The sequence below is a fragment of the Staurois parvus genome, unplaced genomic scaffold, assembly GCF_062004578.1.
Source record: "Staurois parvus isolate SC_StPar_1 unplaced genomic scaffold, SC_StPar_1.0 ptg000879l, whole genome shotgun sequence".
Lineage (NCBI taxonomy): Eukaryota > Metazoa > Chordata > Amphibia > Anura > Ranidae > Staurois > Staurois parvus.
The window spans coordinates 1,866,973-1,894,291 of NW_028318675.1; the positions used below are offsets into that span (position 1 = coordinate 1,866,973).

The 27,319-nt window shown below is 47.4% G+C and overlaps 1 protein-coding gene across 1 annotated transcript in view; it reads right to left on the minus strand.

Moving 5' to 3' along the window:
• Window positions 1-305: 305 nt before the first annotated feature.
• The window catches only part of LOC149443042 (uncharacterized), a 67,677-nt gene continuing 40,663 nt past the window's right edge, over window positions 306-27,319 (minus strand). Inside the window, 2 exon segments of the mRNA XM_089655973.1 lie at window positions 306-1,963; window positions 16,048-17,172. Coding sequence (XP_089512099.1) covers window positions 1,292-1,963; window positions 16,048-17,172 — 1,797 coding nt within the window. The 3' untranslated portion in view covers window positions 306-1,291.

The window sequence follows — 27,319 nt, forward strand, 5'->3', positions numbered from 1 at the left end:
AATGGCCCCGCATCTCAACCTTTTGGGAACAAGTGTTAGCCTACATCTCAGGAGTTTGTGGCTGCTCACTCCCCATGGACCCAGTTCTTCTACAACTCTTCATTCAGCTCAGAAAACCCACATCCACAAATCCTGCAGGAGCTTGCGGTGGATATTATTATGTTTACTGGTGGCCCACAGGGCTATTCCTAAGAAATGGACTATCACCTTGTCCCCACCATCACAGACACTAAAAAAGATCTACGTCTTCTGATTTACAGAGAGAAGGTAGACATGGAGCTCAACAACCAAGCCTCAGTCACACATTTCCATAATAGATGGGACACTTTTATTGCAGCAACACTTACATCCTTGGAGCAATCCTCTATGTTGTCTTCTTTTACTTCTATGGATGGGTTGGTGAAGGTGGTTACATTGTAGAGATTAGACAGCCGTGTATGGAACACGCATTGAGGACACGCATACATAACAGGTGTTACTTGCTCCCCATCTGGCCGTGTATACCTTGGTTTTCTGGTTCATGACGTTGTCATTCTTTTGCTCTCCTGATGTGTCTGTGCGCACTCATGGCCGAACCTTACTTCCTTGGCTTTATCATGACATCTAGGAACATTATGACATTCTGCTCCTCTCACTTATTGGAGTTGGGAACAAAGTATCAGGAGAGTCCATCCATGTTTTCTGATCAGGTATCACACCCGGTCACACCTCCAGGTCAGTTCCTGCCAGACGATTCCTTCCTCTTTCTTTATTGGAGAGATTATAATTATTTCATTGGTTACTGTGATTTATCTTTTATTCAGAAGTCATGGCAAGAAGTATGAGGTGCTCGTCTCCTCTTTTGATATTGCTTCTTTGTATATCTCTTTAGAAAACTCAATATAGAATGTTTGAAAAAAAATGTACTCAGCCAATGAAAGGTCAGGACTCCATTTTTATTCTTCTCCTATCAACCCGGTCCCACACTTCATCCATGTCTTTGGGGACCTCTGATCTCCTTATGAACTGTTTCTTCCATGATGAAGATCAGCCATGGAGTATATCTGAGGTGTATATCAGGGTGTGCTTCTTCCCCACATGAGAGCTGGGATGTCCAGCAACATTCATCTAGAAGACATTTCCCGCACTCAAGGCACTAATACACCTCCAGGGTTGTGTGTGACCCCTGATGTACAGGAAGACAGGACTTCAGTGAGGAACATTTCCCTCAATCAGGACAGGAAAGTGACTTCAGCCCTGTTTGACATCTCTGATGTTTATATAGATGGGGCTTCTGTGAAAAACATTACCTTCACTCAGGACAGGAAAGTAGCTTCTCCCCCGTGTGAGTTCTCTGATGTCTGTAAAGATCGGACTTCTGCAAAAAACATTTCCCGCACTCAGAACAAGAATATGGCTTTTCTCCTGTATGAAATCTCTGATGTGTGTTAAGGCCGGATCTCCCTGAAAAACATTTCCCGCACTCAGGACAGGAATACGGCTTCTGTCCAGTGTGCAATCTCTGATGTGTGTAAAGATGGGACATCTGAGAAAAACATTTCCCGCACTCAGAACAGGAATAAGGCTTCTCCCCCGTGTGAGATCTCTGATGTATGTAAAGATGGGGCTTCTGTGAAAAACATTTCCCACACTGAGGGCAGGAATGTGGCTTGTCCCCAGTGTGCAATTTCTTATGTCTGTAAAGATTAGACTTATCTGAAAAACATTTCCCACACTCAGTACAGGAGAAGCTCTTCCCTGTTGGAAGGTCGGCCTGGTCTCGCACAGTCTGAGGTTCCTCAGGATACGAGGAATCCGATGGTCCATCTACACTGGGTGGTGCCGGGTGGACATTGGAGGGAGCCGGGTTTTCTCCTGGACTATACTGTGTGATGTCCTCATCTTCTACTTTCCAGTCTGGAGACAAAGTGAGACAATCCTCGGAGGTTTTCCTCATCTCCCGGCCATGGACTAAAATACAAAGATAAAGAGGATTACTAGACAGGAGCTGATTGGTTTCCCCAAACCAGGACTCCGCCCACATCAGGCAGCTTGGTCTCTGAGGAGCTTACAATTCCACCCTCAAGGGAACTAGGAAATGGCTCCTCTGATCTCCTACCAGGTCATTTCTTTATTCATGGACCTTAGTCAGAGAGTGAGGAAACAACCAGAACTGTCTTTTATAGGAGGGACAGTGATGAGGGGATTATAGGACGAGGGTCCCCACCCCCTCTATCACTCATCGCCATCTTCCCAACACAAGAAGTACTGCACTTCCTTATTTAGTCCATGATTTAGTCATGAAGAACAGCGGGGCTGAGCCCCACCAGAGGTCAGAGAGTGAGGATGGGGGGAGAACAACCAAGATGAAGACTGGACTGATTCTGAAGACCACCATCATTGGGGTATTGACTCCTCCCTCATTATCACTTTCTGTTTAAGGGTCCAAAGGGTCCACATGAAGACACGTTTCTCAAACACTAATACACAAATGTAAAGGCTTAATAACATCTAGGTTCAGGGGGGATAGGTAGGAACAGACAGGAGGCAAAACCCGATGCTGGATCAATGTGAAGGAAAGCATGACAAGTATGGGTGGAGGAATGGATTTAGTGTTCATGACCCACCTGTGCTGATCTCTGTAGGAGTGTCCTCCTCTATAAATGTCCCCGTTATTCCATCCTCCTCCATAGACTGCTGATCATCCCTCACATACGCCTCTTCTTCTTCTTTAACCTCAACTTTGATGTCTATCAGATCTTCACTCTGAACCAAGAAAATGAGAGAAAATATCATCTGTAAATATAAGGTCACATAAAAGAACTCCACACATTGTCTCCATGAATCCATGTTCTGGATGCTCCATCCCACCTACCTTGTAATGGTGAGGGATGGTGTGACCTTCCTGTGTGGAATCCCGGGAATACAGAGGATGGGGACATCTCTCTGGTGGGTTCCTGGTATTAGGTGGCTCCATCATATCCTTGTGTCCTTCTGAAAACTCCTCCATCACTCCATACTCCTCATCCTCCTCTTTATACTTTTCTTTAACATCAATATTATCATCCCCGAGGATTCCACTCTGAAAGGTATAATAAAACATTCATTGTAACAAACATGCTGTGTATAAATCACAACTACCAATAATTGTCATCATCTACCTGATGATGGTGAGGGATGGTGTGACCTTCCTGTGTGGAATCCCGGGAATACAGAGGACGGGGACATCTCTCTGGTGGGTTCCTGTAGCTGGATGACTCCACCATGGTGTCCTGGTACAGATCTTTGTGTTCTCTTAGAAGCTCTGACTCCTCCATCCCCCCATCCTCATCCTCCTCCTCTTTTATCTCTTCTTTATCCTCAACTTTAGGATCTCTCAGGTTTCCACTCTGAATATATAATAAAAATGCCATCAATGGTAACAATGCAGATAATGTACAGATCCTAATGATACTATCAGTGATTGTTCCTCATCTACCTGATGATGGTGAGGGATGGTGTGACCTTCCTGTGTGGAATCCCGGGAATACAGAGGACGGGGACATCTCTCAGGTGGGTTCCCATGACTGGATCCATCTGTAGGAAACACACACACTGACTGAATCCATTGTTTCTATGTGTTTATCAGATGATGGGGGATCTAGGTGGATCCTCCGTACTGCTCTCTCCTTTACAATAAAGTCTCCTCTTACCCGGTGATGTGAGGGGCGGCTGATTGTCCATCATGACGTCCTTGTAGAGATCCTTGTGTCCTTCTAAATACTCCCACTCCTCCATGGAGAAATAGACAGTGACACCCTGACACCTTATAGGAACCTGACACACACAATGATACAGTCACCATCCAGACACATCCCTTGTCTGTTACTGGAGAATGTCCCAGAATTCCCGGCACCGCTCACCTCTCCTGTCAGCAGCTCAGTGATCTCTCTGGTGACTTCTAGAATCTTCTTCTTCTTTCTCTCTTCTATCAGGGAGGGAGGTGGAGGCAATGTGATGTCATATGATCTCCAGACTTCACAGGAGGAAAACTCTACATCTGAACACAAATAGTCACATCAAATGATATTCCCAGAATCCTCCTCACCTCTCCATTCAGGTCTCCATTTTATTAAAGCCCCACTTCAGGCTGAGGTATAATTCCCCCCCACAGGACCCCCACACTACGCAGGGTATAGGCTTGTTGCAGCATTCTGATGTCATTAGATACAACGCAGGACCAACAGTCCCACTTTACATGTGAGGATACCAAGGGACCCCCACATCCTAAGAGCATCAGAAAATATCAGATGGAGGAACATTGGGAGGAGGAGCTGTGAGGTCAGTGTGATGTCATAGGACATATAGACTCTGGATGGAGGGACATTTGGATGGGGAGATTTGAGGGGCCCTCTAGATGTGCCTCCCATGTAAATCAAATCCTTGTTCCTGGGTGCGTCCTACCTCTCCTAAACTGAAGAGTGACCTTTGACCTTTACCATCCAGAAATCTGTCCGGAATCTGTGGAAGTAAGCTGTCATGTGATCAGGTGACGTGCGGAGGAACGGAGTGTAAATAGCAGACAATTGTCTCCAGAGCCCCTAATGGTGGGGATGGATTTGGCGGCATGCTGGTGCCAAGTTTCCTCCCCCCAGGGTCACTGCAGGTGTGGAGAAAAGCTGTGTAAGAGGATATGGAGGAGAGATGAGGAGGAGATCCAGGAATCAGGAGAAAGGTCAGGGCAAGCAACAGACGAGCGCATCCAAGAGACCAAGCCGGGGTCACTACACAGAAAATCAATCCAAGGAAACAACAGGCAGGACGAGGAATAGCAAGAAGGAGCTGAGAGACAAATGAGAATATTGCTCAGCCAATGGGAGATGATCTCAGCATGACTTCCATCATGAAGGAGATGAGGGGGAGGGGAGGAAGTCACTGAAGGTGACCATAGATCCATGGAAATTCAGCTGGTTCAGCAGGGATCGCTCACATTTCCATCCATGTGTGGCCACTGCCGGATAAAAGCCACTCCCCCAGCGGCTGCAGCCAATAGCTTCAGTGCTGATCTGTGTATTCTGAGAGCGGAGGAGTCCCCCCATTGTCAGAATACAAGAGTGCAGCGGGGAGGATTCCCCCATCCACCTCCAATGTGTGGATGGGGGAATCGCTTCAGTTTTTATGGTCATCCCGCTGGCTGAACGATAAAACTGAACCATGTAGGCCAGCTTTGGGAGCAAATATATTATCATCAACTCCTCCCCCTGAAGGGGTTCATCTACGTATTACCTCCTCTGACACCAGATTCAGATTCACCTCTCCGCTTCCTCCCGATTCATCTCTCACCCAGAGCATCCTGTCTGTACCTGACATCACTTCCTGTCTGTACCTGACATCACTTCCTGTCTGTACCTGATATCACTTCCTGTCTTCCATAGAGACTTCCTGTGTGGGTAGAAGTGAGATCCCCACCTTGTGGAGCTCAGAGGAACTGCAGCCCCGAGAAGCGTCTGGTAGTGTGACCCCGGCCTTGTGCTGGGTGTGTATGGACTGTAGATCCTTATAGAGGGGTCACCTCCACTCCCACCAAGGGGGACAGAAATATATGACTGCTCGGGGGGGGGGGGATTTTGGCCCCTTTGATTTTGCAGTAAATGTGATTGCATTAGTCCCGTTGATTTTCGTATTTCCATGTAATAAAAGGTGTCACACGATGTCGGGTTCCCCTTTCTCTCCTCCCTGAGTGTGTATTTAGAGGTGGAGCTCCTGCTGGAATGGCGGTTGGAGGCGGAGTCTAGGAGGGAGACTGACAGAACCCGCAGCAGACTTGCAGGAGTGAGCGAGGAGGATCCGGTTCCTTTACCATCGGAGATGAGGAGAGTGTGAAGGATGTTTGTGACTCTGGGAGCTGAAAAGCTGGGAGTCCTATTGGTGTGGTGAGGGGGAAGCACTACTAGGGGGCGCCCTCACCATCCCGTGTACAAGAGGTGGAAGAAGGCGTGGCTACACTACAGCTGACACAGTTTGGAGGGCGGAGCACTTTCACCCCTTATCAACTTTTCACTGATTGGTGGATTTTTGGAGTAAAATAAGTGGATTGAAGTAGATGCAAAGTGGAAGCGGTGGACTTGCAGAGAACACTATACTGAGCATACAATATTGTCGGTCTCCATGGATTTGCACAGGATTTGAGATGATTTCCTATAGCAGCAAATCTGATGAGATGAATGAATGTAGCGCCCCCTCCTGGTCAGGTCTAGGATGTGTAGAGTCAGGTAAAGCATAGCTGTGTTTCTCTGCTCACCAGAGAGGCTGTCAGGTAGATTCAGTCGGGTATTCTGATTTACAGAGAGCTGTGATTGATTAGTCAGGTCTGCTCATGCTGCTCTGGTTCTGTTGGAGTTTGTCTGAGTTCTGCCCGCCTTCAGGAAGCTATGAGAGTCTTCCAGAACATGGGAATTGGCTAGACAAATGACCGGCATGAATATGGATACAGTCCTGGCCAATTGCAGGGGAGGGTGACCCCATTGCATGCTGGGAGTGGTATTTATACTCTGAGAGCACATGGGTTCAGTGTCTTTCCTTGGAGAGGATTGCACCAGCCAGGCTGGAGGCAGGCTGCCTCGCCTGGCACTTGCTGTTATGTGGCCTCGGGTGGGTGACCTGAGGGCCTGAAGTTAGAGAGAGTGACCCTGATTCTACAGTAAGCTGACTGAGGGGAGCTGTCTGCCAAAGCTCTGTCTGGTATCACTGGAGAGAGTGGCTTGGAAGATTGGAAGGAGGCAACCATTCTGTCCTTGAACCTGTGAGTGCAAACTCTGAGAGATCTGGGGGACTCTGTGTGCTTGTTACCCCTCTGGTGCTTGATAGTCAGCCTGGGTCTGAGAAAGGGAGCCCTGCCTAGTGTTCTGCAGAGCTTGTCCAAGTATTGCTACTGCTAATGGGACTTGGCTCACTCCTACAACTACTTGCTGCTATTTGTTACTGAGAAGTCTGCTATCTACTGTCAGCCGAGACTTCACAAGTGTTCTACTAAGAGATCAGCTAGATGTCCTCAGTGTGAAGAGTTCTGATTCTGGAGGATCCGACTACATTCCCCATCCCTATCCCCAGTTCTACAATAAACTCCAAACACAAAACATCCCCTAGACTGGTCATTGGAGACAACGAGCAGAAGTGTGTGTGTTTGCCTTGCTGTGGGGCAAAGCAAAGGGAAACCAGGGGCAACATTCAGCTCCTTCTGAGGTAGTGCTACATAAAGGCGGTGTAAAGTGGAAGCAGTAGATCTGCAGGGAACTGCATCCCGAGCACAAACACTTTGTTGTATATGGATTTGCACATGGTTCAGTATTCTTAATTTACTGTCAAACACCTCAAGATCAATGAAGTAGGTGTAAAGTGGAAGCAGTAGATCCACAGAGAATAATATTTTGAGTAGGGATGGGATGACGGTTTGAGTCAAACATAAGTTTGAATCGAACATTAGCCGTTTGAGTGTTCACCATTATGCAGGAAGTTTGCCCGCGTGCCCAAACAATGTAAAACATGCTTTGTGATTGGCCAAAGCATTGTACCTGACCTGCGGTCAGGTGCAATGCTTTGGCCAATAACAGCTGAGTTCTCGGGAAGAGCCATGATTGGCCCAAGTGCTGGCCGTATTATTGAACTACAACATGCAGAAGAGGTGGTGGAGTGGATAAATCAGTCATCCTCATCCTCTGTCACCCAGGCTCATACTATTTTGCCTTCCACCACAGCTGCCAAAGTGGCCTGTTCCTCCGGCTCCTTGTCCACCACAGCTGCTCCTTCCGTAGCCCCACCATCATGCATGGAGGAGTCACCAGAATGATTGGATCATAGTGTCAGTTCCATGCTGCTGGAGGATGTGCAGCAATCTGAATGCTGTGATGTTGGTTCCCAGGATGAGGAAAGGAGTGACGTGAGCCTAGAGAGAGGGGGCGCCAGTGAGGGAAAAGAAATGGTCAGTCCTGTTCCCCCAGCCGCAGCACACTGCCAAGTTGGCTCCATTGATGAGGAGGAAGGAGATGATGAGGTCACTGACCATACTTGGGTGCCTGAGAGAACAGAGGAGGACAGTGAGGAGGAGGCAGAACTCCAACAAGGCAGGATGTCCTCCAGGGACAGGCATAAGGGCAGCCAACCAATGGCATAACACGACAGAGCTCCACAGGTGGGGGGTGCTGCTGACTCCAGGCAGACTTCCACAAGTTCTCTGGTGGGGGCTTTCTTCAACACATGTGCAGCATTGCTGTTTGCAGTCTTTGACTGAAGCAGACCAAGCGTGGCCAAAACACCAGCCACTTGGGCACCACATGATTGACAAGACGTATGATGAGCTGCCATGCAGCCCGCTGGTAACAGCACCTGAAAGACCCAGAAAAAGTGCAGACTTCTCCTTGCTCCTCATCTGGGATCTCTACTGTAAAACGTCAGGTCTTCTCAACAGCCTCCACTGAGAGGAGTGATGGTACAGCAGTGGGTGGCCCATCTGACAGCAGGACACCACCTGTTGATTTCAGCAGGAACATTTCACTACCCCATTTGCTGAACCATGAAAAAAAAGACTGTCCCACCCATCCACATTCTATCCTGGCCAAATTGCTGCGTTACAACTGCTGCCTTTCCATCTGGTGGACTCTTCCCCCTTCCGGGAATTTGCAGAATGTGCTGTATCACAGTGACAGGTTCTGAAAAGACAATTTGTTTCATGCAAGGCCATTCCAGCTCTGTACCATCATGTGGAAGGTCATGTTTTGGCCTTGTTGGACAAGGAGGTCAGCAGCAAGGTCCACATTACTGACACGTGGTCCAGCAGGTACAGTCAGGGATGGTACATATCCGTCACGGCACACTGGGTGACTCTGCTAGCAGCTGGGAAGGATGCAGGACAGGGTTCAGTTCTGGAGCTTGTTCCACCACCATGCCTCCAAAAACCTAGTGGTGATTCTGCCACATCTGTCTGCTCCACCCTCTCCCCTTCCTCTTCCTCCATGGCCTCTTCTGCTGAATTGTCGTCTGAACCAGCAGTGCTCCATAACAGGGGCGGACTGACAACTCACGGGGCCCCTGGGCAATAGGGGATTATGGGGCCCCTGTGTCCTTGCCCAAACTCAAAAAATCATATGAAAAAGGTATCAGGGACATCTCATGGGGCCCCCTACTGACCCCAGGCCCTCAGGCAGTGCCCGAGTTTCCAAATGGTCAGTCTGTCCCTGCTCCGTAAGCGTTCAAGGGGCTATGTGATCAGTCAGGCTAAAAGATGCCATGTGGTGCTTCAGCTGGTCTGTCTAAGGGACAGGAGCCACACCAGGACACAGATTCTGTAAACTCTGAAAGGGCTCTCCGCCCTCCAACAGGGACACTTGACACATGTTCCATGCTTGGCACACAAGCTGAATTTGGTGGTGCAGCGCTTCTTGAACAGGTACCCAGGCTTTCAAGATCTTCTGAGGCAGGCCATAAAAGTCTGGCCATTTCTGGTGGTCACACATGGCCAGTGTTCAGCTGGCTGAAATTCAAGCCGTTCACCAACCAACTCATTTGTGACATGTCTACTCGGTGGAACTCCACGTTGGTAACACGGCAGTGGCTGCACACACAGCAGAGGACCATCAATGAGTACCTGTGTGAGAATGGCACAAGGACAGGCTCAGAGGAGCTTGGCTTCTTCTCACCTCACCAGTGGCTGCTGACAATGGATCCATGCACTGTCCTGCCACCATCTGAGGAGGCCACAAGGATGGTGAGCTGTGACACTGCATGCATCAGTGACACTATCCCTGTAGTCTTCCTGCTGGAGCACACGCTGCATGGAATCATGGACAGGGCACTGGAGGCAGAACAGCGGGAGGAAGAGGAGGATTTCCTGTCCTCTCAAGGCCCTCTTTATGCAGAAACCATTCCTGTGGGGCCACAGAACACACAGAAGGAGGAGGAAGTGGCGGAGGAGGAGGATTGCAGCAACATGGAAGTAGAGGATCACATAGAGCAGTATTCAAGGGACACTTTTCAGTCCCCAGAAACCCAGCCAGGAGTAGTACATGTCTGGGAGGAGGTAGTTCCTGACAATGTCATCCTCAGTGATCCAGAGGACTCAGAATCTCCTGCCTCCTCAAACTTACACTGCATGAGCTCCCTGATTCTGCAAAGTCTGTGTAAGGACCTGAGGATTTGTGTTATCAAGAAGAGGGATCAATACTGGTTGGCAACCCTTCTTGATCCACGTTACAAGGGTCAAGGTGCAGAGCTCATCCAGTCTTCCCAGAGGGAGCAGAGGATGAAACATCTTGAGGATGCCTTGAAAGAAAAATTGTGCAACACCTTTCCAGACACTGGGAGGTTACCATTTCCTGGACAACGTGTTTCTGAGGCTTCATTCTGTCAAATGAAGAGCGGTGGAGAAGGCGGCCAGCTGACCGATACCTTTAAACAGTTCTTTAGTCCTCAGTGCCCAGGACTGTTAGGTTTAAGCACCCATCGGCAGGGTCTGCATCATATAGTGCAGGATTATCTAGGGGTAAGAGTAGACTTGGAGACCTTTCCAACTGAGCATCCACTGGGTTACTGGGTCTTGAGGATGGATCACTGGCCAGAACTTGCTCAATATGCCATCAAGGTACTGGCCTGTCCTGCATCCAGCATGCTTTCTGAACGGACATTCAGTGCTGATGGAGGTTTTGTGATGGATAAAAGAGTGCGTCTGTCCACAGACAATTTTTTATGTTTCAATATTTTTTATTGAGTTTTTCAAAGATAAACAGGGAAAATAGATCAGGTTCAATCATACAACATTACAGTAGACAAATATGGTTGATCATTTTGTTGTAGATCCGCCCTCTGGACAGATGAGGTGTTGGTCTTGTTTAGCAATATCATCAGAGGTATTCATGTGCATTTGAAGAACCTTGGTGAGGAGTTTGGGGAGTTGGGGGGGTGTTAGTGGAGAGGTGGGGGAGGAGAGGATTGGGGAGGGAGGAATATAACTGGGAATTGAGGAGATACCAGTCTTGGTGTGCGGTGTGAATTCATCTCTTGAGATGTCATCAGGGTTGTACATAACATTTTGGGTGATTTAGCCATCGCGTCCACTGGATATTGAATTTGTGATAGGAGGAAGTGTTCATTGCGGATAGTTTTTCCATTTGACATTGAGTGTTAAGGTCTGTAATAATGAAGTGATTGAGGGGGTATTATTTGTGTTCCATAATCTAGTAATATTAATTTTGGCGGCAAAGAGTATGTGGGCAATAATTGTTCGGGAATGAGGAGGGAGTTTCTCTATTCCGATGTGTAGGACTGCTAATGAGGGGTTCAGGACTAACGGAATTTTGTTTATTTCAGAGATTAATAGGAATGTAGTATTCCAGAAGGAGCGAAGCTATCTGCATGACCACAAAATGTGGATTGTTGAGCCTGGCTCACCACAGAGTCTCCAACATGTAGGAGAATGTTTCGGGTAGTATATGGAGAGTTTAACCGGGGTCAGGTACCATTGGTGAAGTATTTTTAAGTATGACTCCCAGTGGGAGCTACATCGGGTAGCTTTAGAAGTGATGCTGAAGGTATTTTCCCAGCATTTTAAAGTTTTTTGGGTTGATAGGATTATGTCCCAATTGGTTATGGAGGTTGTTTGTAGAATAAATTGTGAGTTTATGAGGTGTGTATAGAAAGTGGATATACCTTTACCCAGGTATTGGGGTTTGGTGAAGAAGATGTAGGCTGTGTTTGGTATTATAGTATTGTGGGGTAAATTAGTTGTTAGTAGACAATGAGCGATTCTGAGGTATGTAACATTTTCAGCAGTAGGAATCAGGGGCGGACTGAAAACTCATGGGGCCCCCGGGCAATTGGGGATCATGGGGCCCCTGTGTCCTTGCCCACACTCAAAACACACCCAAAAAGCCTATAAAAGGTACCAGGGGCATTTTATGGGGCCCCCTACTGATCCCGGGCCCTCGGGCAGTGCCCTAGTGCTCGAATGGTCAGTCCGCCCCTGGTAGGAATATTATATTTGGATTGGAGAGTTTGGAAGGGGTAAAAGGATTGATTGGTGTAGAGGTCCCTTATGTTGGTTATTCCTTGTTTTGTCCATTGAGATAGGTCCAGTGAGGGGATGAAGAGGTGTAGTATGTTGGTTGGAGTAGGTACATGTTTAATGTCTTTGAATTTAGTGGATAGAAGGTCCTGCCAAGCTTGTAGGGAGGCTACGATGCAGGGATGATTTAGTTGGGGTGGTATGTGTTTGGACGGTAGGGTCAAGAGTATATTTTGGGGTTTAAGTGGTTGAAAAGGGAGGGTTTCCATTATAGACTAGATTTTTTCCTTCGAAGGATTCCACCAGAAATATAATTGGTCTAAGAGGGTAGCTGTGTAATAAGATTTGAGGTGTGGGAGTCCTGCTCCTCCTTTAGTTGTAGGTCTGATTAGAAGATTGGTGGTACATCCTGGTTTTTTCGAGTTCCATATGAATTTTGTGAGAATTGTTTGTAGTTTAGAGAAGAATGAATTAGGGATTGGTAAGGGGAGTGTGCGGAATATATAAAAGATTTTGGGTAAAATATACATTTTTAGTGTCGCCACACGGCCTAGTTTGGAGAGTTCGGAGGTGCGTAAAGTGTTTAGTTCTCAGGGTATAGTTTCAAGCAATATTTTGTGGTTTGCTGTGTATAGATGGTCTGTCGCTGGTGTGAGTCTGATTCCTAGGTAAGGAATGCTGTTTGTTTCCCATGAAAATGGGAATTGTTTGGCTGGTTGAGTTTGGAGTTGGGTCCACAGACATTTTTGAGAAAAAAACAATATTTTGGACTTTTTGTTATAAAACATGTCCAGTAAAAAAATTTAAAATCAAATTTCGTCATTAATTTCGGTCAAAATGTATTCTGCTCCATGTCTTTGCTAAAGAAAAATCCCAATACGTGTAAATTAATTGGTTTACATGAAAGTTATAGCGTTTACAAATGGTGGTATATATACTGGAATTTTTTTTTCTACTAAAAAATGGTGGCGATCAGCGACTTATAGAGGCGATCAGTGACTTATGGCGACGATCAGTGAGATATGGTAGCGATCAGCGACTTATGGTGGCGATCAGCGACATATGGTGGCAATAAGCGACTTATGCAAGAATAACTGAAGGGTTATGGTGTCAGTCCTGCTGCAGCAGGTTCTATACATTGTACAGATCTGCAACTTTTGCAGGTAGTTTAAGGGGACCCCCAGGCATGATATTGAAAGGAATGTTTTTTTTTTACATTAAGCAATGAGAAATGACTGCCCCTTTACTCTTTGAAAATATGTTTTTCCCTGATTCATGTCCCTCAGGGAAGTCCCCGAGTCCCCATACCACTTTTATGGCCAATACCGTACATATAAACCTTCAAATTGGGCACTTTTGAATTAGCATGTTCGAGTCCCATAGACTTAAAGTAGGTTCGATGTTCACGAACTTGGTCTGTTTGAATGTTTTACCGTGAACCGTACCGGGAGGTGTTCAGCCCATAACTACTGGCGTGCACCAGAATGTGTGATTGCACAATTTCATACACAGGAATGCGCACCAGAATGAGCATGCGCATTAGTATTAGCAAGTGCCCAAATTCTGCACATTCTGGGCACTGCCCGTGCACAGACGTTCATCCAGAGGAACCAGCTCATCTATAGGCATGACCTCCTTGATGGTTTGGTTTAATATTGTTGGGTTAATCCCCTTAAATCCAGTTCCACAGCATGCAAGTACTACCAGCTCCTGGCTTCTTGGAAGATCTCCCGGGACAAGGATAAAGGATTGAGCCCAGCGCTGTAATCAGGAAGCTTGCTACGTGTGGCAGTCTTTCCCCTTGTAGATCCCACAGAATGCTGCTGTACTCACACTGTCCTCTTTGCTCTCTGCTGCTTCAGGTCTCAATCCCATTTACTCCTTACTGTTGGATGTGTCTTCCTGAGCCAGCCTGAGCCCGGCCTGGAGGATGCCCCCGCCAGACCTAGGGGTCTCCTCCCAGGTACCGACAGTCTCCTCAGAACTCCATCTTCCACCCAACCCCTCTGTCAGCCTGACTCTCCCATATTGATAGGCCAGTCCACCACTCTACCAGGGCCTCCAAAGCTGTGATTGGCCGTACTCTCCATGAATATGTAGGTTAGGCCTCTACCCCATCCTGCCCACCGATTTCTGGAAGGGTCTATGGTCCTCCAGGGTCAGGAGAAGGTGATAGAGCTACAACCTGTGGAGTCATCCAGCTGACCTGCAATAACCCGACAACTACTATGAGTCTGAAGACATTCCTTGACAAGTCCTTTATTGAAACACCAAAAAACCCATCCCCCGAAGTAGATCTAACATCAGTCACGATGCCCACCACCTCTACCATAGTCCTGAGCTCAGATCCACTGCGTAGATGACTAGTGGCAGGTCGATGAGTACCCGTCTCATCAGCTCAGGTATTTCTTTCACACAGACTTGCATCCAAAGACAGTGACCAGTCCATGGGCTTAGCTTTGTTATTTTATGAGGGGAATTCAACTTGGATAGGGAAATAGGGATTATGGGATGCCCAATTGGCTTGAATCCTATTGGGCAGCACAGTGACTAAGTGGCACTTCTGCCTGGCAGTACTAGGGTCACCGGTTCAAATCCCAACCACGGCACCACCTGCCTGGAATTTGTATGTTCTCCCTGTGCCTGCGTGGGTTTCCTCAGGGTACTCCAGTTTCCTCCCACACGCCAAAGACATGCTGGTAGGTTAATTGGCTCCTATCTAAATTGTCCCTAGTATGTGTATGTATGAATGTAGGTTTGGGACCTTAGATTATACACCCCTTGAGGGTTAGGGACTGATGTGAATGTACAATATATATGTAAAGTGCTGCATAAATTGATGGTGCTATAGAAGTACCTGAAACAAATTAATAAATAATGTACAAAGCAGATCCTGGACTTTTCTTTTCCTGAAAGCCATCAGTCCCTGCAGATCAGGTCTCGATCCCATTCACTCCTTACTGTTGAATGTAACCTTTTGAGCCAGCCCAGCCCCCCTCAGACCTAGGGGACCCTACCCAGGCACCGACAGGCTCCTCAGCACTCCCAACCCCTCTGTCAGCCTGACTCTTCCATATTTATAGGCCAGTCCACCATCTCTTAAAATGGCCAGACCCCCATGAATATGCAGATTAGGCCTCCACTCCTTCCGGTTTACTGACTTCTGGAAGGTTCTATGGTCCTCCAGGGTCAGGAGGAGGTGATAGAGCTACAACCTGTCGAGTAATCCAGCTGACGTGCAATAACCCGACCTCAATCACAGACTCAAACAACTACCATGAGTCCTACACAATGATTTTACCTATGATACACTATTCTAGTAGCACATTAGAGGGCGCTACAAGTACAGGAGTAAGATCTCAGGAATCTGTATGAAACCCGGCCTGACAGGAAATGAAGGGGTCTAATTATAATTCATAGGAAGAATGTGACAATCACTTATTCAGACATTACAAATTCTGGCCATTTTGTTCCTAGAAAAGTGATTTCCTATGATAAGCAGCTCCACCTAGTGACCATAATGAAGTACTTCTCCTGAAATACCTCCATCAGTAAATATAGCACACTATGATATTATGGTCACTAGATGGAGCCAACGATGTGATGACATAAAATAAGACCACCACTCGTTACAGCTGAGCGAATGCCAATCACCTTCATTCAACAATCAGAAGAAAAAATAAACCTCCAAGTGTTTGTGAAATCTCCCACCACAAAATGTACTCAGCCAATGACAGGTCAGGACTCCATTTTTATTCTTCTCCTGCTATCAATGGCCATCCCAGTCCCACACTTCATCCATGTCTTTGGGGATCTCTGATCTCCTCATGGACTGTTTCTTCCATGATGAAGGTCAACCATGGAGTATATCTGAGGTGTATATCAGGGTGTGCTTCTTCCCCACATGAGAGCTGGGATGTCCAGCAACATTCATCTAGAAGACATTTCCCGCACTCAAGGCACTAATACACCTCCAGGGTTGTGTGGGACCCCTGATGTACAGGAAGACAGGACTTCAGTGAGGAACATTTCCCTCACTCAGGACAGGAAAGTGGCTTCTTCCCCGTGTGAGATCTCTGATGTGTGTAAAGATGGGACTTGTCTGAAAAACATTTCCCACACTCAGGACAGGAATACGGCTTCACTCCTGTGTGGGTTCTCTGATGTGTGTTAAGATTGGATTTATCTGAAAAACATTTCCCACACTCAGGACAGGAATACGGCTTCTCCCCCGTGTGAGATCTCTGATGTGTGTAAAGATTGGACTTTTGTGAAAAACATTTCCCGCACACAGGACAGGAATATGGCTTTTCACCCGTGTGAGATCTCTGATGTGTGTAAAGATTGTATTTATCTGAAAAACATTTCCCGCATTCAGAACAGCAAAGTGGCTTCTCTGCCGTGTGAGATCTTTGATGTATGGAAAGACAGGACTTCTGTGAAAAACATTTCCCGCACTCAGGACAAGAATACGGCTTCTCCCCCGTGTGAGATCTCTGATGTGTTACAAGTTTTGATTTTTCTACAAAACATTTCCCACATTCAAGGCAAGAATATGGCTTCTCCCCCGTGTGAGATCTCTGATGTCTGTAAAGGTAGGAAATATGTGAAAAACATTTCCCGCACTCAGGACAGCAATGCAGCTTCTCCCCCACATGAGATATCTGGTGTGTGTAAAGATAGGACTTCTGTGAAAAACATTTCCCGCACTCAGAACAGGAAAGTGGCTTCTCCCCCGTGTGAGATCTCTGATGTCTGACAAGATTCGACTTTTGTGAAAAACTTTTCCCGCACTCAGGACAGGAATATGGTTTTTCCCCTGTGTGAGACCTTTTATGCCTATTAACAAGGAATTTAGAATGGAAACCCTTCCCGCACTCAGCGCAGGAGAAGCTCTTCCCTGTTGGAAGGCCGGCCGGGTCCCACACAGTCTGAGGTTCCTCAGGATACGAGGAATCCGATGGTCCATCTACACTGGGTGGTGCCGGATGGACATTGGAGGGAGCCGGGTTTTCTCCTGGACTATACTGTGTGATGTCCTCATCTTCTACTTTCCAGTCTGGAGACAAAGTGAGACAATCCTCTGAAGTTTTCCTCATCTCCCGGCCATGGACTAAGATACAAAGACAAAGAGGATTACTAGACAGGAGCTGATTGGTTCCCCCAAACCAGGACTCCGCCCACATCAGGCAGCTTGGTCTCTGAGGAGCTTACAATTCCACCCTCAAGGGAACTAGGAAATGGCTCCTCTGATCTCCTACCAGGTCATTTCTTTATTCATGGACCTTAGTCAGAGAGTGAGGAAACAACCAGAACTGTCTTTTATAGGAGGGACAGTGATGAGGGGATTATAGGACGAGGGTCCCCACCCCCTCTATCACTCATCGCCATCTTCCCAACACAAGAAGTACTGCACTTCCTTATTTAGTCCATGATTTAGTCATGAAGAACAGCGGGGCTGAGCCCCACCAGAGGTCAGAGAGTGAGGATGGGGACAACCAAGATGAAGACTGGACTGATCCTGAAGACCACCATCATTGGGGTATTGACTCCTCCCTCATTATCACTTTCTGTTTAAGGGTCCAAAGTTGGAGGATGTTATCACATTATTATCACCATGTAAAAGTCTGTGCTCCAATCACATCATCCGATATAAAATGTCCAGCTGGGAGGAAATGGGTGTAACAACAGAGAATCCATATTATGTGTATATATAGCAGTGGGGGGAGGGGGAGAGCAGAAGTCAGAAGTATGTAATGTACAACATAGAGTATATAGTGCAGGGGTCAGGAGTATGTAATGTACAACATAGAGTATATAGTGCAGGGGTCAGGAGTATGTAATGTACAACATGGAGTATATAGTGCAGGGGTCAGGAGTATGTAATGTACAACATAGAGTATATAGTGCAGGGGTCAGGAGTATGTAATGTACAACAGAGTATATAGTGCAGGGGTCAGGAGTATGTAATGTACAACAGAGTATATAGTGCAGGGGTCAGGAGTATGTAATGTACAACATAGAGTATATAGTGCAGGGGTCAGGAGTATGTAATGTACAACATAGAGTATATAGTGCAGGGGTCAGGAGTATGTAATGTACAACATAGAGTATATAGTGCAGGGGTCAGGAGTATGGAATGTACAACAGAGTATATAGTGCAGGGGTCAGAAGTATGGAATGTACAACTTATTATAGGATACAAATCTTAGGAATATACTGTATAGTACCAAAATGATGTATTGTACAACATAAAGTATATAGCGCAGGGTTAGGACTCATAATATTAATATTCCTGTATCAGAAATCCAGGAATACAGGACGGGGAACACAGCTCAGGAAAGTGACCAGGGGATTACAGGCTGATATCACCCAGTCCCTGCCCTACTCTGGGCCAATCAGTGAGCAGTATGGGTGGAGGAATGGATTTAGTGTTCATGACCCACCTGTGCTGATCTCTGTAGGAGTGTCCTCCTCTATTAATGTCCCCGTTATTCCATCCTCCTCCATAGACTGCTGATCATCCCTCACATACGCCTCTTCTTCTTCTGCTTTCACCTCAACTTTAGGATCTCTCAGGTTTCCACTCTGAATATATAATAAAATGCCATCAATGGTAACAATGCAGATAATGTACAGATCCTAATGATACTATCAGTGATTGTTCCTCATCTACCTGATGATGGTGAGGGATGGTGTGACCTTCCTGTGTGGAATCCCGGGAATACAGAGGACGGGGACATCTCTCTGGTGGGTTCCCATGACTGGATCCATCTGTAGGAAACACACACACTGACTGAATCCATTGTTTCTATGTGTTTATCAGATGATGGGGGATCTAGGTGGATCCTCCGTACTGCTCTCTCCTTTACAATAAAGTCTCCTCTTACCCGGTGATGTGAGGGGCGGCTGATTGTCCATCATGACGTCCTTGTAGAGATCCTTGTGTCCTTCTAAATACTCCCACTCCTCCATGGAGAAATAGACAGTGACACCCTGACACCTTATAGGAACCTGACACACACAATGATACAGTCACCATCCAGACACATCCCTTGTCTGTTACTGGAGAATGTCCCAGAATTCCCGGCACCGCTCACCTCTCCTGTCAGCAGCTCCATCATCTTCTTGGTGACTTCTAGAATCTTCTGCATGTTGTGTCTCTCAGGGTTTAGGGAGTCACATGGAGGCACTGTGATGGTCATATGATCACCTGACTTCAGAAGAGGAAATCTCTGTATTGAGGAACCAATAGGAATATCATGTTAGAATCCCAGAATCCTCCTCACCTCTCCGGTCAGGTCTGTGTTTTATTAATAGAGATGAGAGTGATGTCATGTGACCTCCCAGAATCCTCCTCACCTCTCCGGTCAGGTCTGTGTTTTATTAATAGAGATAAGAGTGATGTCATGTGACCTCCCAGAATCCTCCTCACCTCTCCAGTCGGGTCTGTGTTTTATTAATGGAGATAAGAGTGATGTCATGTGACCTCCCAGAATCCTCCTCACCTCTCCGGTCAAGTCTATGTTTTATTAATAGAGATCAGTGATGTCATGTGACCTCCCAGAATCCTCCTCACCTCTCCGGTCAGCAGGTAGATGATCTCCAGGGTGAGGTTTAGTATCTTCTCAGTCATGTGACTCTGGTCCTCCTCCATCTTTATTGGTGTGGTCATGTGATCTATGTGGGTTTCTCTGTAGACAGATGGCCAAAAATGATGTGAACTGTATTGGTTGTACAATGTTAGGATGGGGATGTAAGGGGTTAATAGGCAGGCTGCTCCTAGTGGGAACTGGAACAGGTAGATTGGGTTGATTGGGGGGGTCTATTTATATAAAAACCCCATGCACAATCATTCAATAAATCTACATGAAAGTCCTTTTGTGCAAATTTTTTCAGACTTTTTCCCAGCTGATACATTTTCTTTTATCATGGTCAGTAGTAAAATACCACACTGTGGCCACTAGATGGAGATGAGGAGCTCAGGAAATACATAAGTCTTTGTTACAAGAGATACAATGTAACCATTTTGGAGACTTCTAGAGGGAATTAGCAATTCAATGTAACCAATGGGTGTGCAGCATACACATGTTGTAGAATAGTTGTTGAAGACCCCTATGCACACCCCCGCCATCACCTTGCTGTGTGTAAACAGTGTGTACTAAATGCCCCCCCACATCTCTACAGTATACATAAAAGCCAGGATGCCCATTCACCTCCATCAAACTACCACAAGGACTGAGAGACCTCATATGAGAGTTGCTGCACGGGGAGATAGAAGGGGTGAGGTCCGGGAACTCATCCCTCTCCACTCCATCCGCCATGCCGGTCCCAAGCCTGCAGGGGGGGCAGAGGAGCTGGGGTACATGGAGGAGGTAGTCAGGTGTGGGGGGAGGGTGAGATCTTCAAGGGAAGGGTGTGGAAGTGTAAATGTCAGTCCAACCCGAATCTGAATCTCATCCCTCCTTACAGGAGACGGCTAAGGAGAGAAGGTGACACCTCTCCACAATGAGGGGAATGATCTGGCCCCGGAAGTGGGGGAATGTTCTGCCCCTGAAGGGGGTAATCTGGGTTCCCACATTATATATGTGTGTATCATCATCTGCTGGAGATAAAAGATGTCACAGTGACTATGGAGGAAGAGGACGAACATGACTATGGAGGAAGAGGACGGACATGACTATGGAGGAAAAGGATGGACGTGACTATGGAGGAAGAGGACGGACGTGACTATGGAAGAAGAGGACGGACGTGACTATGGAGGAAGAGGACGGACGTGACTATGGAGGAAGAGGACGGACGTGACTATGGAGGAAGAGGACAGACATGGCTATGGAGGAAGAGGACGGACATGACAGAGAATTACTGGGTGTAAATAGAACATAACATCTTATTACCTCCTCTGCTGCAACTTCCAGCTACGTCTGATCTCTACTTTCTGTCTGACATCACTTCCTGTCTGTACCTGACATCACTTCCTGTCTGTACCTGACATCACTTCCTGTCTTCCATAGAGACTTCCAGTCTGGGTAGAAGTGAGATCCCCACCTTGTGGAGCTCAGAGGAACTGCAGCCCCGAGAAGCGTCTGGTAGTGTGACCCCGGCCTTGTGCTGGGTGTGTATGGACTGTAGATCCTTATAGAGGGGTCACCTCCACTCCCACCAAGGGGGACAGAAATATATGACTGCCTAGTCCAGCCTTTCTCAGCCTGGGTTCCTCCAAAGGTTTCTCAGGGCTCCTTCAGCAATGAACAATTCCTGTCTCTCAGTAACAACTGACATCAATGACCTGTAAGGGGGCCGGTCTTCCCACCAATGATGTAAGAATGACAACTATATAAGGGGGGTCCTTCTCCCATTGGTCACCAATGTAAAGGACCACTACACTGGCCACTAGTGATGGGCCAAACACCCTTCTGTTTGGTTCGTGGTGGAATATTTGAACCTACTGAAAGTTTGACTGTGAACTTTGAACCCAGGGGACAGTTCACTAAGCGGCATCTTCCTGATCTGAGTATATGGTGAGATCCCGCTCAGCTACTACAATCCGGTGGGAGGTCTATGATGAAGTCACGCCGTATTTTACTGGTGAGACATTCATTCATGTTTCTGGTGTCAGTGGGCTTCCCCGCTGACAGCTGAATGTTAAAAGTATTGCTGGCAAATACAAATAGGCAAAACAATTGGCATGGTGTCCCCCCATCCATACCAAGCCCTTTGGGTCTGGTATGAATTTTGAGCAGAACCCCCCCCCCCAAAAAAAATATGGCGTGGGGGTCCCCCCAAAATCTGTACCAGACCATTATCTGAGCATGCAACCTGGCAGTTAAGGAAAGGGGAGGACGAGTTAGCACCTCCCTTCCTGAACCATACCAGGCCACATGCCCTCAACAGGGAGGGGTGCTTTGGGACGGGGGGCTCCCCTCCCCAAAGCACCTTGTCCCTATGTTGATGGGGAAAGATTCCTCTTCTCCACAGCCGTGGCCTGTGGTTGTGGGAGTCTGTGGGCGGGGGGTGTATCACAATCTAGAAACCCCTTTAACAAGGGGGCCCTCAGATCCCAGCCCCCCTATGTGAATGAGTATGTGGTACATGGTTCTGCTACCCATTCACAAAAAAAAACGTAGTGTAAAAAATGACAGGAGCCAGTCTCTGACAAGTCCTTTATTAAAAATAAAAAAGTCCCCCAAAGTAGTTCCAACAATAAGCACAATTCCCGCCACCGCTACCCGAAATAAAAGGGGGAAAAAAGACACTCCTCTCTTGATGCTGCACCAGCCTGACAATATCTAAGGAGTGGGGCTACCCAGTGACATCAACTGGGTGCCCCACCCCCTATGACATCATCATGCACTGTGATTGGATAAAGCATTGCACCTGACCCACACAAAGGGGGTTCTCCCGTTGGGCACCAATGTAAGGGACCACTACACTAACCACTTATATAAGGGGATCCTTCTCCCATTGGTCACCAATGTAAGGGACCACTACACTGACCACTGATATAAGGGGTCCTTCTCGCGTTGGTCACCAATGTAAGGGACCACTACACTAACCACTTATATAAGGGGTCCTTCTCCCATTGGTCACCAATGTAAGGGACCACTACACTGACTACTGATATAAGGTAGTCCTTCTCCCATTGGTCACCAATGTAAGGGACCACTACACTGACCACTGATATAAGGGGGACCTTCTCCCATTGGTCACCAATGTAAGGGACCACTACACTGACCTCTGATATAAGGGGGTCCTTCTCCCATTGGTCAGCAATGTAAGGGGCCACTACACTGACCACTGATATAAGGGGTCCTTCTCCCATTGGTCACCAATGTAATGGACCACTACACTGACCACTGATATAAGGAGGTCCTTCTCCCATTGGTCACCAATGTAAGGGACCACTACACTGACCACTGATATAAGGGATCCTTCTCCCATTGGTCACCAATGTAATGGACCACTACACTGACCACTGATATAAGGGATCCTTCTCCCATTGGTCACCAATGTAAGGGACCACTACACTGACTACTGATATAAGGGGATCCTTCTCCCATTGGTGACCAATGTAAGGGACCACTACACTTACCACTGATATAAGGAGATCCTTCTCCCATTGGTCACCAATGTAAGGGACCACTACACTGACCACTGATATAAGGGGTCCTTCTCCCATTAGTGACCAATGTAAGGGGCCGCTACACTGACCACTGCTATAAGAGGATCCTTCTTCCATTGGTGACCAATGTAAGGGACCGCTAGCCTGACTACTGATATAAGGGGGTCCTTCTCCCATTGGTCACCAATGTAAGGGACCACTACACTGACCACTGATATAAGGGGGTCCTTCTCCCATTAGTGACTAATGTAAGGGACCACTACACTGACCACTGATATAAGGGGGTCCTCCCATTGGTCACCAATGTAAGGGACCACTATACTGATTACTGATATAAGGGGGTTCTTCTCCCATCGGTCACCAATGTAAGGGACCACTACACTGACCACTGATATAAGGGGTCTTTCTCCCATTAGTGACCAATGTAAGGGACCACTACACTGACCACTGATATAAGGGGGTCATCCCATTGGTCACCAATGTAAGGGACCACTACACTGACCACTGATATAAGTGGATCCTTCTCCCATTGGTCACCAATGTAAGGGACCACTACACTGACCACTGATATAAGGGGATCCTTCTCCCATCAGTCACCAATGTAAGGGACCATTACACTGACCACTAATATAAGGGGGTCCTTCTCCCATTGATCACCAATGTAAGGGACCACTACACTGACCACTGATATAAGGAGATGCTTCTCCCATTGGTCACCATTGTAAGGGACCACTACACTGACCACTGATATAAGGGGGTCCTCCCACTGGTCCCTAATGTAAGGGACCATTACACTGACCACTGATATAAGGGGGTCCTCCCACTGGTCACCAATGTAAGGGACCACTACACTGACCACTGATATAAGGAGATCCTTCTCCCATCAGTCACCATTGTAAGGGACCACTACACTGACCACTGATATAAGGGGGTCCTCCCACTGGTCACCAATGTAAGGGACCACTACACTGACCACTGATATAAGGGGGTCCTTCTCCCATTGGTCACCAATGTAAGGGACCACTACACTGACCACTGATATAAGGGGGTCCTCCCACTGGTCACCAATGTAAGGGACCACTATACTGATTACTAATATAAGGGGGTCCTTCTCCCATTGGTCACCAATGTAAGGGACCACTACACTGACCACTGATATAAGGGGGTCCTTCTCCCATTGGTCACCAATGTAAAGGACCACTACACTGACCACTGATAAAAGGGGTCCTTCTCCCATTGGTCACCAATGTAAGGGACTACTACACTGACCACTGATATAAGGGGGTCCTCCCACTGGTCCCCAATGTAAGGGACCACTACACTAACAGAGCTGAGCTCCAGGTTAGGACTGAACCCAAGGTCACACAGAATGGAGCATGTTTGTGGAATGGGTGAATGTCAGAACAGAATGTGTGTTCAGCTGAGTTGAACCTCGGACTGCAGTAGTTCTAATACTGTGAAATACAGCAGCTTCCCGCTCAGGCTGGATGTTAGGGGGCCAGCAACCTCCGGGGTCCCTGGATGACGTATCCCGCTCAGCCCATTCAGCAGTCAGCTGGGGATTTCCTGGCCGACAGGTGAATATAAATACAATGTTAAAGGAACATTTCTTCCCCCCCAGCAAAAATCATCCTAGACCTCTCAGGTGGGGTATTGATTTTAGGAAAAAAATAAAAAGTGGGAGGTGCCCCCGAAATCAGTAGCAGACTCTTATCTGAGCATGCAGCCTGGCTACCCAGGGAAGGGGGTGGGGAGTGAGCATGTCCCCTCCTGAACCATACCAGGCCACGTGTCCTCCACATAGGGAGAGTATCTATCCAAGTCCATTCACTCCTGGGTGGAAAGTTGAACAAGTCCAATGTATGAGCTCGTATCGGGGAACACGAGGAATCTGTACACCATAAGTCATCAGGAAATGTCTATCTGTCTGCAGAACATCGGGGAGATATTGGAACTCTAATTCATGGTCATCTGGAAATCATCAAAGAGAGAAAGTCCATCCAAACCGTGAGATTGGTCAGAGACTCATTGGTGTCATTCTGGGCATTGCCAGGCTAGGTCTTGGTTACAGAGTGAAGGGTGATGCTGCTCATACTATATGGAACCCTCATCTCCATCATGGACATTTTCTTCAGATTCCTTCTCTAGCTTGTTTTACTTGACTATTACACTCCATACACAGGGCTGTATATGACATACTCCTGACCACTGCACTCTATACACAGGGCTGTATATGACATACTCCTGACCACTGCACTCTATACACAGGGCTGTATATGATATACTCCTGACCACTGCACTCTATACACAGGGCTGTAAATGACATACTCCTGACCACTGCACTCTATACACAGGGCTGTATATGATATACTCCTGACCACTGCACTCTATACACAGGGCTGTATATGACATACTCCTGACCACTGCACTCTATACACAGGGCTGTATATGACATACTCCTGACCACTGCACTCTATACACAGGGCTGTATAGGACATATTCCTGACCACTGCACTCTATACACAGGGCTGTATATGACATACTCCTGACCACTGCACTCTATACACAGGGCTGTATATGACATACTCCTGACCACTGCACTCTATACACAGGGCTGTATAGGACATACTCCTGACCACTGCACTCTATACACAGGGCTGTATAGGACATATTCCTGACCACTGCACTCTATACACAGGGCTGTATATGACATACTCCTGACCACTGCACTCTATACACAGGGCTGTATAGGACATATTCCTGACCACTGCACTCTATACACAGGGCTGTATAGGACATATTCCTGACCACTGCACTCTATACACAGGGCTGTATATGACATACTCCTGACCACTGCACTCTATACACAGGGCTGTATAGGACATATTCCTGACCACTGCACTCTATACACAGGGCTGTATATGACATACTTCTGACCACTGCACTCTATACACAGGGCTGTATATGACATGTTTCTGACCACTGCACTCTATACACAGGGCTGTATATGACATACTCCTGACCACTGCACTCTACTCTGACTATTCTCAGCCTGATCTCCTGGTGCTGACCTCGGCTTGCTACTAGACCTTGTTCTGCCTGCCTTCCTGGTACTGAACCCGGCCTGCCTTCCTGGTACTGAACCCGGCCTGCCTTCCTGGTACTGAACCCGGCCTGCCTTCCTGGTACCGACCGTGGCAGTCACCTGCTTACAAGCTACGGCCTCCAACCGAGGAGACAGTGAGACTCTCCCTTGTGGAAGTCATTGAATTATATTTTGTGGATACAAGGAAGTGAATTATGTTACTGTTTACACAATGAGTAGGCAAATGTTTAAGCTCCTCCCACTGCAATTTTACCACACCCACAATTCACTGCTGTGCCCCTCCTATTTATTCTCCTCTGGGTACCAATGGATTAAATTCCCCCAGGAACAGACATAACTTTGGCCCTGTACTGTACTTCCTGGAGACCATTGGAGGATCTGATTGGACAGTAGAGATGTGAGTGAGGACAGAAATCTGCTTCCTGATTGGACACGATATGGATCCTTCCTGGTTCTAAAAATCTCTGATCTCACCAGTCCGGTACCAGAGGATCGGCAAACACGAGGATTAGATATTTTACAGACATGGCCAATGGTGGGAATTTCCAAGCACCAAATTATGATGTTCAGGGAAACCTTCCCCAACCTTCCTCCAATGGTGGAATCATTTGCCCCAGAGACCAGCAGGACCTTCTGGAACATTCTGGTGAAGAATAAGTGTGCTGTCAGACACCGTCACAGGAGGAGCTTTCCAAATTACCACTGGATGGCCCCCACAGACCCCCCGCCATGTTTGTCAGGCTCTGCTATCACACCTTTGTGCCCAGCACTCACATAGTGGGTGCCACTGGGTAGAGGGGGAAGATCATAGAACAACCAATCGCTGATCACCCCTAGAAGTGATGTGTATTCAGCCACTTCCGGGGTCAGTGCCATCATTCCTGACCACTGTGACCGGAGAAGCTGTGAATGGAGCTCAATCTGCTCTCCATTATCTTCAGTGGAGGGCAGGAGACACATGAGGGGTCTGATAGACATCATGGAGGGTGGGAGACACACAAGGGGTCTGATAGACACCATGGAGGGCAGGAGACACACGAGGGGTCTGATAGACACCATGGAGGGCAGGAGACATACGAGG